Below are 15,801 nucleotides of genomic sequence, written 5' to 3' on the forward strand. Positions count from 1 at the left end.
ATGGCCCACAAAGACCTACACTCGCCTTTAGGAATTAGACTTCTTTGAACCACAGGGTACTTTTATCTACAACAAATGCCACATCATAATTAAAAAGCTGTTTGTCTCCGTTTGTCTTAGCTTATTTTTTTTTAAGTGATGCTGCTGGTCAGTTCTAACAACACTGAAATGTATAAGCTCTAAAAGACTCAACAGCCAAACCCTACAGTAGAAGACACTATTTTTATACCATGACAGAAGCCACAATTTTACAAGTTAATTCTGAATGCCTGACCCCAAATCCAAAAATGTGTTTATTTTGGAAGCACTTGAGGGAAATGATAGGAGGCTTGTTTTGCATTTCTGGTTGTCTCTTTCCACAGGTGTCTGAGGACCTCAGCATTATTTCTTAGTCTCTACATTGGTGCTGTACCTTACTACAGTTTGAAAAGTGAATGAACATAGATATATTTTTTTTCCTAGATACATAACAGCTTTTAGCATCCCCTTTAGTAAGGTATACAGAAGTAGAAAAGCAGACTGCACCCATGCATTTCCCTGAAAACGTAAGGAGGGACTCCTCATCAACCTGGCCATTAGAGAGCTCCTTCACACTAGTAGATCAGAACTCAGATCCAGAGTCCACACAAAAGATTTTATCATTCTGGAACTCAGTAGGTATCACAGCTATTTCTAAGATTTCTCAAAATCACTAAAACTTTTATTTGGAGAATACCCAAGACCATATTTGTAACATGTCTACAGTTAAAGATTTCATAAGCATGTCCACTGAACATCTGTAATGAGTGCAGGTCTTGCTTCTTAAAAGCAAATTCAGCATTCTGAATACGTTGTTTCAGACATTTCCTTATTTTTAGTCTTATTGTTTGCATGTATACATGAGCTCACACATAAATAAGAACATAAGTATATACAATTCTTCCACTTCACATTTACATATATTCCTTTTCTGAAAGCTTTCAATATGTAATTATTTTTTTCACCATATTTTTGCAGAAAAAAAATTACAAATTTTCTTTTAAATCTCCTCCTTTTAAGGGAGGGTAAACTTGCTTTTCTCCTAAACATTATTCTCTAATAGTTACAAACAATTTATTAAGAAATGGATGTACTACAAATACAAAACTGTATCAGCACTTAAATAAGTAAACCTAGCAAATATACAACTAGAAAATTTCATAGCATCATATATGTGACTACCAATCATGATGCCTAAATATTTCAGTAAGTCAGCAAAGAAGTAAAATGATTTTCAGTTCTAATGAACAAGAGAACTGATTCATTTTTAGGTTAAATATATCCAGCATGCCTGTTTTCAGGAAATAGGTGATAAAAGTTGCAGTTTGAGAGTTACATTAAAAACTACTCACCCACACATTCCATGGTCTCATCTAATGATGCAAAACCATCTGGACATTCATCAAAGCAACGTCCTCGATGTAAGTAAAAGCCTACTTTGCACTTGGTACAAAAGTCTTTGCTAAAGCAAGAGTCACAGTTTTCTATTCTGCATCCTAAAAACAATTTTAAAGAGAAAGTTTCAATCAAGGAAATTTATTTATTTTGCAAATAAAATTCACAAACTCACTGGTTAGCCCAGTCAAAATTCTAGTGGTCGAAGAAATACATGCTCTATGCATTTGTTTCCTAATGCTATCTCATTCTAAATCATTCTATGTCTTCCAACAACTTGCCACATTAATTAGCTAAGTCCAAACGCCAGCCCAGGGCCCTAGGCAGCAAGAGGCTCTTTGGGATTGTTTGCCAACTCCAAATGGGATTAAAACAAAGGATGAAAAAAAAAATACCCACATTCCAAATTACATTGCTGCCTGGATTAAAATCTGTTCTGCCTTTCAAAAGACAATAAGAATACTATAATCAGTATCTTCTGTTTGGAGATAGTTATCAAGTTAAGAATTTTAAATTTGAAAATATTTTTAAATGTTTGGTCTATTACTCAGCATGCTGGACAAAGCATCAGAGGGTGACTTGACAGTGGTACAAGTGGGTAGGCTGGGTCATTCTGTAGAAAAGTTATGATGGACCGAAGGCCTTTTTCACATTTCTATTGACTCTTCCTAAAGAGTATATATTAGACTTTCCACTTTGCAAATGAAGAGTATAACAGAGTATTCTAGTGGCCAAGTTGGTCCTGAAAGCTCCCCAGACCACCTCCCTCCTAAATCCAGTATTTTTCCCCTGGAATTCATTAACTGAAGATTGTTGGGAATAGTCTGTGAAACAGAAGTGCTTTCAGGTCAGATCTAGTTTGAAGACTAGCTCTGTAATGGTGGTTGACCACATGCCTCTTTGAGCTTCTATCACTTCCGTTATAAAACAGAGATGTCACTGACCATACAAGATTATTGTAAGGATTTGTAATAATATATGTAAATTGATTGGGTCATAATAGGTAGGCTGCAGACAGAAGCACAATGCATTAAAAACAGATTTGGGGGGCTGGGGATACAGCTCAGTTGGTAGAGTGCTTGCCTTGCATGCACAAGGCCCTGGGTTCTAATCCCCAGCACCACAAAACACACACAAACACACCAAAAAAAAAAATGATTTTTACACAAAACACAAGGGTTTTTTGTTTTTTTACATCAGTGATGAATACAAGCAGGCTTATATTCCAGATCAGATTCCCTGGTAAAACTAACCTCTGGAACACAAGGTTACACCTGTCACTGGGATGCGCAGGTGAAAATAAATACACTTCAAGGAAAGGAGAGTGGATTGGCTAATTAAAAGGTCATTTTGAACATAGTACATTACTACTTTTAATATATTTAACTGGTTAATGGCATGTAAAGTGCCATGAAAGCTTCAAGGCATCACATTTATCCATTTAACAAGTCCCCAGCACTATATTTGGTGCTTTAAGGATTCTAAAAAGCTGTAAAATATATAGCTCCCCCCAAGCAAAGAGATAATGGGGTAGAAAATGTAACTAAAATATAAAATCGCTAAATATTAAAATTTTGAAAATTAAAAAAAATCTAAGAATGAAAAGGTGAACTTTTTTTTATTAAACTATATTACATTATAAATAATGACAGTTTTTAGACCTGTAAAAAAATGGGCTTTCAATTCTGAGTTTTTATGTTACAGTTATTATGCATTAAGTGACCGCCACAGAGAAGACAACTTCTAAAATGTTTCAAATAGGAACCAGCCACAAGCAGATTCAAGTCCATAGACAAATTACACGACGACTGCTTCTTTATAGGAGGAGGGAAATAGTGGGCATTGGAATCATAATTTAATGTCCATAAAAGATTTAGTTGTTATCTTAAATGCCATAACCTATATTTTAATAAAACAGTGGCCTATAGCTGGTCAGTTGCCTCTTAATCATGGTCAAAATACATGACCATTACATCCACAAATTGTGGGTTTTCTTGCTATATTAAAAAAAAAAAAAAGCAAGCATCTCTGCTACAGAATTATTTTCCAAGAAAAAACAAGCATTTGAAAGGATAAAACAGATCAAATGGGTGAAGAGAACAAAGAATTTAGGTTTTAAAAAAAAGACTATACACTTCATAAATCAGCTGTTATCTATAAGCTCTGATTTCTCTTTAAAACGTGGCCAGCACCAACAAGCTTTTTGGCCAAAAAGTTATAGCAATAAATATTTGAAATTAATTATACCAGGTTTTTTACTGATCTTTATTATTACTTATAGCTCCCTTTCCTCATTTCATTCCATGTTCCTGATACCAGTTCAGGATATGTGGAATTTCTGAAATACCTATCATTCTCTTCAAAGTCCCTTAAGATTCTTTAGGCATAAACCCCACTAGAAGAAAGCTTAATTATTTGTTTCTCAAATTTAATAAAAATATGATACATGCAAGTGGTAAAAGTACTATCACCATTAAAAGGCAAAACGGATTATATGTAATGACCCAGAAAAAAAAAAATTCTAAAGAACTATTGTTAAGAAAAAAAAGTCAAGCTGCAGGGCATTTATAGTGTGAGTCAATAAAACTATATTTGCATGCATGCACAAACACGTGTATGTGTGAAAGAAAATAGTTTCAGAGACTTTAATTTGGAGAAGGGATGGTAGAATTTTGAAATATTGAAAATGTTATATGTAATTCTGAACCATATCAATCATATATAATTATATTTATGTAATAGCTTTAACCAAATAAAATTATCAAAAAATACATTTGTGATCTACTTATGTTTACAATCTACTGTATTAACATAATGAAATAAACCACTTGATTTCAATAGGCAAGAACAAATAAAGGCATAATATCCCATCCCAAACTTCTTCAGATTGGGGTACATGAGTTATACCCTTTATTTAATAATGCTGAACTTGCTGTACTCTTTGAATCATATATTTAACCATGTCTTGCCAGTATCCTGTTCTCTTGCGTTCAAAGGCACTTTTCTTTCACTCTGATCATAAGGGAAAAAATTTAAACAGTATCTATGCAATACGGCAATTTAAAAAAAAATTTTTTTGATTGATGGCAAATCCTGACATCTAAGCCTTGCTGGCCTTCCTTGGGTCCATCACTCTTGGCCTCAATGTAAAACCCGCACACGCAGCAGCCTACCATGAGATGCACCCCTACACACAGAAGAGCCCAGGGCTGTTCACAGCTGGCCCTGCACAAACCACCTTCTCCAGAAGTCTCCTTGGTGAGATGCAGTACCTGAAAACCTGTTCTCAGAAGCTACAAATCCATGCACTATCCCTGTCCATCCAATTGTCTAGGAGCAAACTCCTTTACTCTAGGGTGAGGAAGACCTCTTAGGGGCCTCGCATTTCTATATATTCTCCCTCAGACTGTAGCCACTTCAGCATATTAGCCATAATTTAATTGGGGTTCATATCAACTCTATTAACTTTTTAATGTATATAAAGCATCATCATAAATAAAAATTCAAAATATTTCAGAAGGCTTAAAGGAAAACAGAACATCCTCTTTCTCACCTCAATGGCACATCCAGGCCTCCTCTCCAGAAATCTCAGTTTCTTGTCTATACTTTACAAAAATCTCTGTGTGAATCTTATAAATTGAATAAGTTAAGCATCACTAAAATACCGATGTGATCACACAATAGATTGGTAAACCTTAGAAAACTTCATACTGTGTAAGAAAATAGGTATATCAAAATTTACTAAACATACACCTTTTCTATAAAAAATATGGGTTTAAAATCCTTGTTCAGAAATCTGAGACCCTACTTTAGCCAACTTACATGCCTCTAAATTACAGTGCCTCCTCAAAAATGTAATCCACCGAGGGAGGACTGCCAATATTGGTTTAAGTAAAATTACTGTCCAAGTGAAACTGTAGCCAACTAGAGTCTAATGGGGCTGTCATTTGGCAGGAATAGCTTATGCTGGCCCCAAAACAGAAAAACAGGCTGGGTACCACCTCTCCTGTCCTCCCACAGGCTCGAATGTAACATTTTTCAAATTATACTGTTGTCCAGGTCAACATTCATTCTGAACAGTCCCCAAGGATTAGTATGTGCCAGGTATTGTGCCCAGACCCTCAGCATGTGAGATGTTAATGCCATTCCCTATCCTGGGAGTCCTAAAAGCAAAAGGGGGCCACATGACAGGAATAGGGCATCAAAACAACAAAGCAGAGGCAGGTGTTGGGTTTTCTAGAGACAGAGAAAAGGTCTTCATATCTGATCTGCCATTAAATGTTTGTTTATATTTTGGGGGATCTGTGAATTCTGTTCCTAGCACAATGCTAGCTAGATACAGTGGAATTTCAATGCTTGCCAAGTGAACGAACATGAATGCCATTTTAAAATTCAACTTCTTTCATATCTGAATGTTCTGTGTGAGATTGCTTGCACATGCACTGTAAATATCTCTAATATTTAAAAAAGCTATACTTGCTGTAAAGAACTATAATTATATTGGAAGAACCAACAGTTAAGCACCTGAAAACAATTTTAAAAGAGAATGTAAATATCAAAGTAAAGCAGGTGATCTATGCTGTGGAGGTTGAAATCTCAGCTGAACTTCTTTTAGACAGAGGCAGGGTTTCCTGGCATGGGGGCTACCTTCACATGGCAGCAGAGAAAGCTCACACAGCCTGTGATGGGCCCTGAGGAGTGGCACAAATGAAGGGAAGGTCCATTGGTGGGGAGGCTTATTTAGGTTCAAAGGCTGTGAGTGAGGATGACAAATTATTTGTACTTGGTGTAGTTTTAAGTAATAATTAAAATGAATAGTAAACAAAGCCAGGTTCAAGAATAGGGACTTAATCTGATTTGTAGTGAGTGATCTCTGTAGATTTCTGAGTACCTAGTTTGTCCCCTCATTTAGACAGGCAGAAGCCCCAAGATCCAGGCAGCCTAATAATGGACACACCTACGGCACAGATGAGAAGCTATGTTCCCATACCTTAGGGTCTTCCATTACTGACAGGAAAGGTCCTCAGCAGAATCGGGTAATAAAGTGACCGCTCTACACTAGAAGTACATACAGAGTGAGCTGGTGAGTGAAGGTTTTCTGAGAGTTAACCTTCCTAAAAGCAGGAAAGGGTAAAGGTCAGGAAAGCCACTGGGAGGCTCAACATTCTAAGAGGAAACAGTCACAGGACAACAGAATGGACACAGTGAATTGGAGAAGATGAACACCAGAGAGAGAAGGCAAAGATCACACAATTATCCCCACTTCCTTTGGTCCCACAGTGCTCTCAGGGCACTTGGTATAATGAGACAGTTTTTGCTTATCTTCCCAGTTCAATCTATTTGACAAGAAGAACCTCTTTAACTATCTCAACGAGAGCTATCACGTAAACACAAAAATCAAAACCTTAAATTAAAAGCAAAGGGAAAAAAAAAAACCTTTGCTAAATCCTACTGTGGAAATATAATTCTGTACATTGCAGTCTATTATTGGAGAAAGGGAAGAAATCTGTGTGGTAGAGAGACCCTCATAGGCACAAAGAGAATCTGTTTTCTCCTACTGCTTGGTGCTCATCAGGGATGTGCAGTAAACTATGAAAACCTCATCTCTTGTTGCTCTTTATTTCAAACCAGCATCACCAATCAGAGAGTGGCAAACACTGATATCTCCAGGGGACATTTACTCCTCATACTGCAGTCCCCAATTCCTGGGAACCCTTAGAGGTTTTTTTCCTGTTCATTGTTTGCTAAAATTTAAGCAGAAATTAGAAGAACAGGTTGTTCCAAAAAGCAGTATTAGACTTTTAGCAATTTTTCACATGGAAAATACTAGACTGTGCAATTTAATATGAGGTTTAAATTATTTAAATATTTTTAGACTTCTCTAACCACTTCAAATACTACTATGAAACAATCCCTCCCAAAACTTGCAATGGTTTATAAGTATCCCTAAGTTTTTAAGCTTTATGTTACAGAAATCATGCATGTTTAATGTGTACTATTATAGTAACCCCATCACAGTGAATTGATAAAAACTATAAAATACAAGCTAAAATTAAATTACTTTGTAATAGAGTAAACCTACACACAGCTCATTAAAAGCTTCATTAAATTTCAACCTAAAGCTAACAAAGGTCAGATCCAGAGGTTTTAGTATTTAATGTCTCATATTTACAACTGAACTGCTTGAGTGATGATACCAAAAGCCAGCATTACTAAGTCAGGATTGATGTCTGTATAAAACCCAGTGGAATAAATTCAAATCAAGATGGTTTTATAGTTAGGAGAGTTAGCACAGACAAAATTAAATTATGTCAAATGCAGAATAGGACACTTAGGATGAGAGCCAGAGTCAGTGAATAAGAATTATGCTGAGAATCCAGTGGCTATTCAAATAGTACAGTGGTTAGCAGATCTGTGGCTAGAATCTTGGCATGCTCTCATGTGATGAGGGACTAGTCAGTAACAGTCTCTTTGCCCTAACATCCTCATCCATCAAAAGAGGATAACATCAATCTTTATTTCACAGGTCTGTCAAGAGGATTCAGAGGCTTAATAAAAATAAGTAAAACCCATCCGTGCAGTATCTGCTGTGTAATTAGTGATCAAAGAATGTGAGTTACCATGAGAATAAAAATGTACTAAAGTAAAAAATGGCAGTCCAAGATGGTGAATGGAAGAAAGCTCAGAAAGGATATTCCACACGGGGAAAAACATTTACATGTAACATTAATACTTTCAATAGTAATATATTATAATAATTTCCTATTAATAATTAATGTATAATAATCTATGTAAGTACCTGTGCATTACTTAATGACGGATACTATCCAAAGACCACTGTCTGCAGAAAACAGTAGCTTTACTCTTTTGTGGGTCATGCAGCTCAACAAACTGATCACAATCATTTTTTGAACATCTAGAACCAGGAGTCAGGAAACAGATGTAAAGGCAGAAGTTAACAACCTCTCTGCACTCTACTCCCTGCATTAGATAAAGGGAAGTCTGGTCTTCCCCCTCTCAGCAGACAGTGAAGTCCTGGCCTAGATAGGGATTTTAATCCTCAAGTTCAAATTAACATGAATGGACTCCATTCAGAAATTTGTATATTGTTTTTCAGATAGCTATGGCGTTATATTTCACATGACATAGTACCCTTTATTTCAACTTGAGGATATATGTCCTATTGAAATAGTTTCTTTTTCCTCTTGACTCATTTTAACTTCAAGTCTTGCAACAACTCATGTTTTATACCCCAAACTCAAACTTATGAAATATGTTGCTGGTAGCATTACTATAAAATCTGAATATTTAAGTTTTATATCTTCCCCGTCCACACACCAGAAAGAAATAAAAAGAGTAAAAGAGAATAAAGAATCACTCAGGATTGTTTAAAATCTTGTGTCAAATAATGAGGAACTACAAAAATGCTGCCTTCATTTCTCATAGAGTCAAGTAAATGCACACGTAAAATCATTTTCAAGTGAAATTAAAACTTGAACATATTTTCTTGGAATACAATGTTAAGAATTTTAAAGGTTTTTTTTTTTTTCATTTAATGTGGGGAGGGGTATAGGGAAAAGATAATGACCTCAAAATAAAATTGATAATCATGAAGTTTTGAAAATTATAAGCCAAGTTAATATTTCATATCAGATTTTAAATTCTTGCCAGTAGCAGATCTCTCATCTTGTTACTCCTTGTGCTTTTCCTTTTTTGGTAATTTGTCACTTTTCCACATTAAGGTGGAGCCACAGCAGTTTAATAAGCTTCAGACCTGAGTCTTAGTTGGATTTTTCCAATTCTTAGCAAAGGCAAATCTCTCCACTCAATTCAATGGAAAAGCATAAGTAAGTAAGTTAATGTATGTCTTGCCCTCCACTCAACCCCCATAGAAAGAAAACACGAAGAATCCCTTAATCCCTTCACACTCCAAACAGAGCAGGGGGTCAGAAAACTTTTCCTGTTAAGGGCCAGATAGTAAATATTTCAGGCTTTGTAGACCATACAGTCTCTGTCGAAATCTACTCAACTCTGTGGTAGCACAAAAGCAGTCAAAGACAATACATACATAATGAAACATAGCTATTTTCCAATAAAACCTTATTTAACACTAAAATTGCAAGTTTAAAAGATTTTCATGTATCACAAAATATTCTCCATTTTTTCCCCAAACATTTAAAAAATCTAAAAGTTGTTCTTACCCCAAGGGCCCTACACACACAAACACACACACACAAATGGCAGGCCAGATTTGGCCATTGGGCTACAGACTGCTGACCCCAAAGGCAGAGGATGATTGAAATCTATGTACACTTAGCAAAAAGAAAAGGGTTTCATTTTGTACACACCAGTGGTAGTCTTTAAGCTTGGGGAGACACAGTGATGTAATACATTCACAATCTTGCTATGTACATAAGACAAGTACCAGCATGAAGTTGCCGGAATTTAATTATCTCAACATGGGAATGTTTTTACTTCAACATCTTTCACACTACATTGATAAATCAAGAAAGATGACTTGGGATCAGTTACCAACAGATCAAAATTCCAGCCTACTTTAATAAACTTCTTATTTCTTGCTTGCTGTGGTACTGATTTGTGAATAAAGGAGGTGATTGGGGGGAAAAAAGAATTTTATAAAACAATGCGTTTGAACTGAAACCAGTAAAACATATGCCTAGTACTATGGATTGTTTGTGAAGATGTCTACCTCTCCAGTTTGACACAAGTAGATACAGTGTCTGTGTACATGTAGCAGCAGCCAACCCTCAGGCCCATCAGTGGTCTTCTCAGAATGTCCACTACCTGCTCTGTCCATGAGATGTTACTGTTGCCTCCCTAGGATTATCAGATGAAAAGATGTGGGTAAAACTACCATAGATACTAAAGTGCTGAGTAGATGCCTTACTTGTACAAAGGAAAAGTGAGCACAAGGTAAGTACATGCCTTTAAAATAGAATGAGGCTGCTTAAGTTGGTTCTATATGGAAATAATGGGATCATTCAAGAGAACTACAAAATCAACAAGAAACTAAAGCATAAGCTTGAAAAATATGATCCCCTTTATTAAACAGCAGGTCAGGTCTTTCCCTTTGCAACCATTAATACCATTAAAAAAAAAAATGTCTTGTGAAAAGCATTGAAAATCATAGTCATATTTGTCACAGAGAAAATCATTAATTCTAGTTCCTAAGATATTTGATCCTCTATCTTCAAGGTCAAATAGGGAGAGTGACTTTAGAGTTTTCTATAGAGAATCATGTAATAGAAGTAAAATAAGGTATATTTCTCAATAGGCAGTTACTGCATTGCTCCATGGACCAGCACGTTAGGCATGCCAGTGCACAGGTGAATAGCCATTGTTAACTACTTGACCTACTAAGTCCTTGATGTTTTAGCCCTACTGGTGCCAATCACAATGATGGAACTAAGATTTGTTTTCTGCAGCTGGAAGGATGACCATTGTGATCTTTCAAAACTACATAGTTGTCGTGTCATTTCCCTGTTTTACATGATAATGTACTGTATATTTCAAAAATCTAGAAGATTTTAAATGTTTTTACCACAATAAAATGATAAACGTTTAAGGAGACAGATGTACTCACCCTGATTTGAACATTATACAAATTTATATATGTATTAAAACATCACATAGCACCCCATAAATATGTACAATTTTATGCAACCACTTAAAAATTAAATCCTTCAAAGGTTCCTCTACACATCCAGAATCTAGCTCAAACCTTTTGCTCTTAAAACCCAAGATCCCTCCTGCTGGACAAACCTATCTGCTTCTCCAGCCTCCTCTCACATACACCTTTTACCCTCGTCATTCTGAGCTACATGTCTGGTGTTTCCTCAAAGCACCCCATACCCACCCAGATAGCTATGGCTATCCTTCTTCTTTATACTGGTTACCACCTATGGTCCATAATCCCCTCCCTGAAATGATGGGCCCCATGAATACTATAGAGCAGGCTAATCTGTCTTCACAGGGCTAGCAAGGATGCCTTACCTGGCAGAGGATGACAGATGTGTCTGAATGACTAATGCATTTAATATTAAACTTCTGTCATTTTAGGCTAAACACTGAAACAATCCACTTCATATACTTACAATAACAATTTTGCTACCAGCAAAAATTACTTTAGATTATAAGTTATTTTCAAATTAGGTACTGATTATATACTACAATAAAACTCTTATGCCTTATTTATGCATGTAAACCACATAGAGAGGAGGACTGGAGAGACAGATTGGATACTGAGGAAACTGGACTTAAAATGCATACAAAAATCAGATGAGATCAATATTTAACAAAGGAACTGCCAACCAGAGATTTTACTCTTTTACTGAAATGTTTTTTATAGATAGTCTGCATAGAACTATCATGAGTCTATTATTCCAAAGTGGGTTATGTAATTTGTCTAAGCCTGAAAAGCGAGGTACTGTCAGAGCTCAAATCAGAGCTCAGCAACCTAATAGAACATGCTTTTATAGATGTGATTTACCATAAATTGGTTTCTCCCTTTAGAAGATAAACTGTGTGTCTTCAAATCCTTAGTGCAATTTGAAACACTTAAACTGACCATTAAAGAAAAAAAAATAGGTAAAGAAATTTGGAGAATTTTCTAATACTCTGATTTATAATTCTATATCATATGGTTCATTTTTAAAGAAACCATACAATGAAAAGAATATTCCATTGGAATCAGTGTTCTCAAACATTAGGTCACCCTGCTGCTCATGGTGGAGTTTGGAGAAATATTTCCTCCACAAACCTCAGCACCCACATTTATTGGAGTGGAGGGGAGAAGAGAGAAACAGGCAGGAAGACAAAGAAAAGGGAGAGTAGGAAGAAGAGGAGAAAACAATCAATTCTCTTCCAGATCTATATTTATGAATTTTAGTTAAACTTGCCTGTGCCCAACAGAGGCCATGCAGGGCTGTGAAGCACACACATTCAGTGGAAGTGTTTATTAACTGGACAAAACTTCTCTCCTTTAAGAACTATTTGAAATACACTGTTATTGCTTATTTTTTTCCCAGCACAATGCAATATGAACTGTTCATCTGAACTTAATCAACAGAATAGAGTTTTGGTATATTGTGAAGCATTTCCTATTAAATAGGAGGGGAAAAAGATCACCTTGTTATCACTGTCCCTGCTGGCTCATTGGAAGAAGACATTGAAAAGGGCTCACATATGACAAATTGTGTCCCACTAGTATGATCTACTATACTGCTCCTATACAGAGAGTACTCAACAGCGTATCCAAAAATTGATTCATTCTTACATTAAGTTGTAAAATAGGAATGTCTTCATTAAATATAAAAATAATTTGTTATATGCATGTACCAATATGCCAAAATGAAGGTCACCACTCTGTACAATTAACATGCACCAACCTAACAAAAAACAAAACAAAACAAAAATAATAATTTATACCTGATCTGTTCCACATCTTTATAAGGCAATCCCTTTTTAGAACAAAACTAAAGCTGAGTATGGTGGTACAGGCCTGTAATCCCAGTGATTCAGGAGGCTGAGACAGAAGGATTGCAAGTTCAAGGCCAGCCTCAGCAACTTAGTGAGACCCTGTCTCAAAGTAAAAAAAAAAAGGGGGGGGCTGGGGACGCTTGTAGGGGGTGTAGCTCAGTGGTAAAGCACCCCTGGGTTCAATCCCTATACAAAAAAAAAAAAAAAAATTCCAGAAAACAAACTCCAATATCAAAGAACATCAGATTTCATCAGATATACATTTGAGTATCATCTACTACATACCAGTTAGAGACTTTGAGTAAGCTATTTAGCTTCTCTAGACATCAGTGTACTTGCCCTTAACACTCATATAACTACCACATAAGCTGTTAAAAAGAATTTAGTCCCCATAAAGGTGCCAGTTAAGCATTCATTATTAGCAGTAAGTACATAGTATCTGATCCAGAAGAGCAGCTAACATTACTGAGTTCTCCCTTCTGCATTCTGAGACCCCAAAACACCTGGGACACCACAATAATTCAATATGTATTGAGTGTCTGCAAGATGCCAAACCCTTGACTGGCTGACCTCAGTCAATTAAACTGTGGCTCTGGTGAAACCAAGCATTTTGGTACAATCCCTTAAAACTAAAATCAATTGACAAATGTTTTCTCCCAAGCATTGGTATATCAAATGTAGCAAGCTATCTTCCAGAGATGAGTTTTCTTCAGAAGAAGAAAGCATAAAATCATCAAGAGACTCAGAAGGTGATGGCATCTCAATTCTCTTCTAATAAGGGGATGGAATAATCCTCTACTCCCTCCAAGGAATTATCCCTTAACCTAAGTTATGACCAAGGTCTTAACCAGCTAGTCACAGCTCTTACATAGTAATGTAAAGCCATTTCACAGCAGTGAGCTTTCTCCAGCTGCCAGGAGCCCATGAACCCAGCACAGGTTGGCCTGCAGGACAAGGTCCCATTTGGGAAAGACATCGGCACAAGAGAATGCTCTTCCAACATGTACCAACTAGAAGTGAGCACAGGGAGATAAATGTACATTGAGAATTTCTGCTATAGTTTATATATAAAAAAAATTTATAGTAAAATTTATCCAGTGATACGCTTTTTGTCATTTCCCTGAGAGAAGCTTTATGGTGTGGTTAAGGAAGTATAGGCATTCAAGTCAGAGAATCCTGGACTCCATTCTTGGCTCTGTTTCATATTGTGTCCTTTTGGGTAGCTTTCTGTACCTCTCAGAGAGTTTGTCTTTTCCATGGTAAAATGTAAATGGTTACCTATATCATAGGGTTAAGAGAATACTGAAATAGTCATTTCCACCCAAAGTCTGGGAAGGTTAATTGAGAATTAAGGTGGTAACTTGAGAATTAAGAGGTTAATTGAGAATTAAGAGGTGGTAACTTCTGGCAGTAACTTCTGGCAGTACTGGTGGTAACTTCTGGCAGTACTAATAGAGCCACTGAATATTAGAGCAACAATCTCATGGTTTTTCCCTAGTTTATAGGAATGAACACACTGGGATTCAGACTATATACTTCCCCCACTGTCAAAGAGTTAAGTTAGGACCCCTAGCCAATCTCTAACACAGAAGCCAGCTGTGGATGAGCTACCAGGACACACTATGACCAACAGTCCACCATATTCCCCAACCCCTGCCCACCAACATTGAGCTCTTCTTCCTTTCAAAGGATGGCCCAAACTAGAGGTTTGTAATTCTATTCACAAGGAAGCTGTATTTCAATCATAGTCTTCTGTTAGAACCATTATTGACAAACATCAAATGGATTTGATTCTATAAATTAGAATCTTATATGTATCAGAACACATAAAATGGCAGGAATCTTAAGGGAGTAGGAAGGAAACATTATGAGAGAGTGGGGAGTCTAAAAGAAGTGAGGAGGGGACAGACAGGAACAGAAAAGTTCTGTTCTGAAAGTCATTCTAGAGCATTCTATCTTGATCAACTCAGATTCTCTAAGCAGATATTGATATCATGAGAAAGGTGGGGAAGAATCCACATCTCCTCACAGTATCTTCATGTACTTAGAGGTTACCAAAACATACCATAATCTAAATACAAAGTCTTCTACTCCAACACTAGTGATGGGCAATGTTAACATAACTAAACTATAGCAGAAATTCTCAAAGTGCAGACTGAGCCAGCCATTGTCAGCATCACCTGAAAACTTGTTAAAAATGCAAATACTTGGATTCCATCTCAGATTTACTCAGTCAGAAACTCTAGGAGTGGGATCCCCAAATGGCATTTTCATAAGTAACTTTGATACTTCACTTTGAGAAATACCTCACTCTAGCATGAAAAGGTTTCAAGTTTTATGTGTCTATAATGAGCCAATCCCTATCTCTGGGAATGATAAAAATTAGATGAAAGATAAGACTGCCGAGTCCAGCAGTGAGGAAGAAAGGTTATAACCAATAAGAAATACAGCAGAACAAATGTTTGGCAGAAGAGTTTCCTAATGCAAGTATCAAACTGCAGGGTGGTTCTGTTTGGCATTGCTTGGATGGGGAAATAGTTTTCCCAACATATGTTTCTCTACCTAAAGCACTCTTGAAAGATTAACTAATGTGCCACAGCTGTATGACATGGCAATTTTATTCCCACCAGAATCAGTTTAACCACATAAGAGTATCCTGATAAGCATCTAAGTATAATAAATACTCCTGGTACTATCTGCATCCACCATCAGTATTAACAGGAGATAGGACAAGATAATAAGGAGACCATTACTGAGTTCTATCTAAAAGATTTGGGTGTCCAACTCTCCAATTCACATTTCTACACAAGTGTGTCATGTTGAACTAGGTGTTTCTAAACTTGAACTACTTTCACTGTCAATCAGAACCAAAAATTGATAACATCAAAT

General features: G+C 36.4%; 1 protein-coding gene across 2 annotated transcripts in view; it reads right to left on the reverse strand.

Annotated features, from left to right (window-relative positions):
- The window catches only part of Rspo2 (R-spondin 2), a 141,474-nt gene that overhangs the window by 45,102 nt on the left and 80,571 nt on the right, over window positions 1-15,801 (reverse strand). For both annotated transcript variants that reach the window (XM_058585678.1, XM_046464786.2), the window contains exon 4: window positions 1,371-1,514. In XM_058585678.1, coding sequence (XP_058441661.1) covers window positions 1,371-1,514 — 144 coding nt within the window. The remainder of the gene's footprint in view (window positions 1-1,370; window positions 1,515-15,801) is intronic.

Source organism: Marmota monax, unplaced genomic scaffold, assembly GCF_021218885.2.
Source record: "Marmota monax isolate L192 unplaced genomic scaffold, Marmota_monax_Labrador192_F-V1.1 WCK01_AAM20220418_F8-fsc00003, whole genome shotgun sequence".
Classification (NCBI taxonomy): Eukaryota; Metazoa; Chordata; class Mammalia; order Rodentia; family Sciuridae; genus Marmota; species Marmota monax.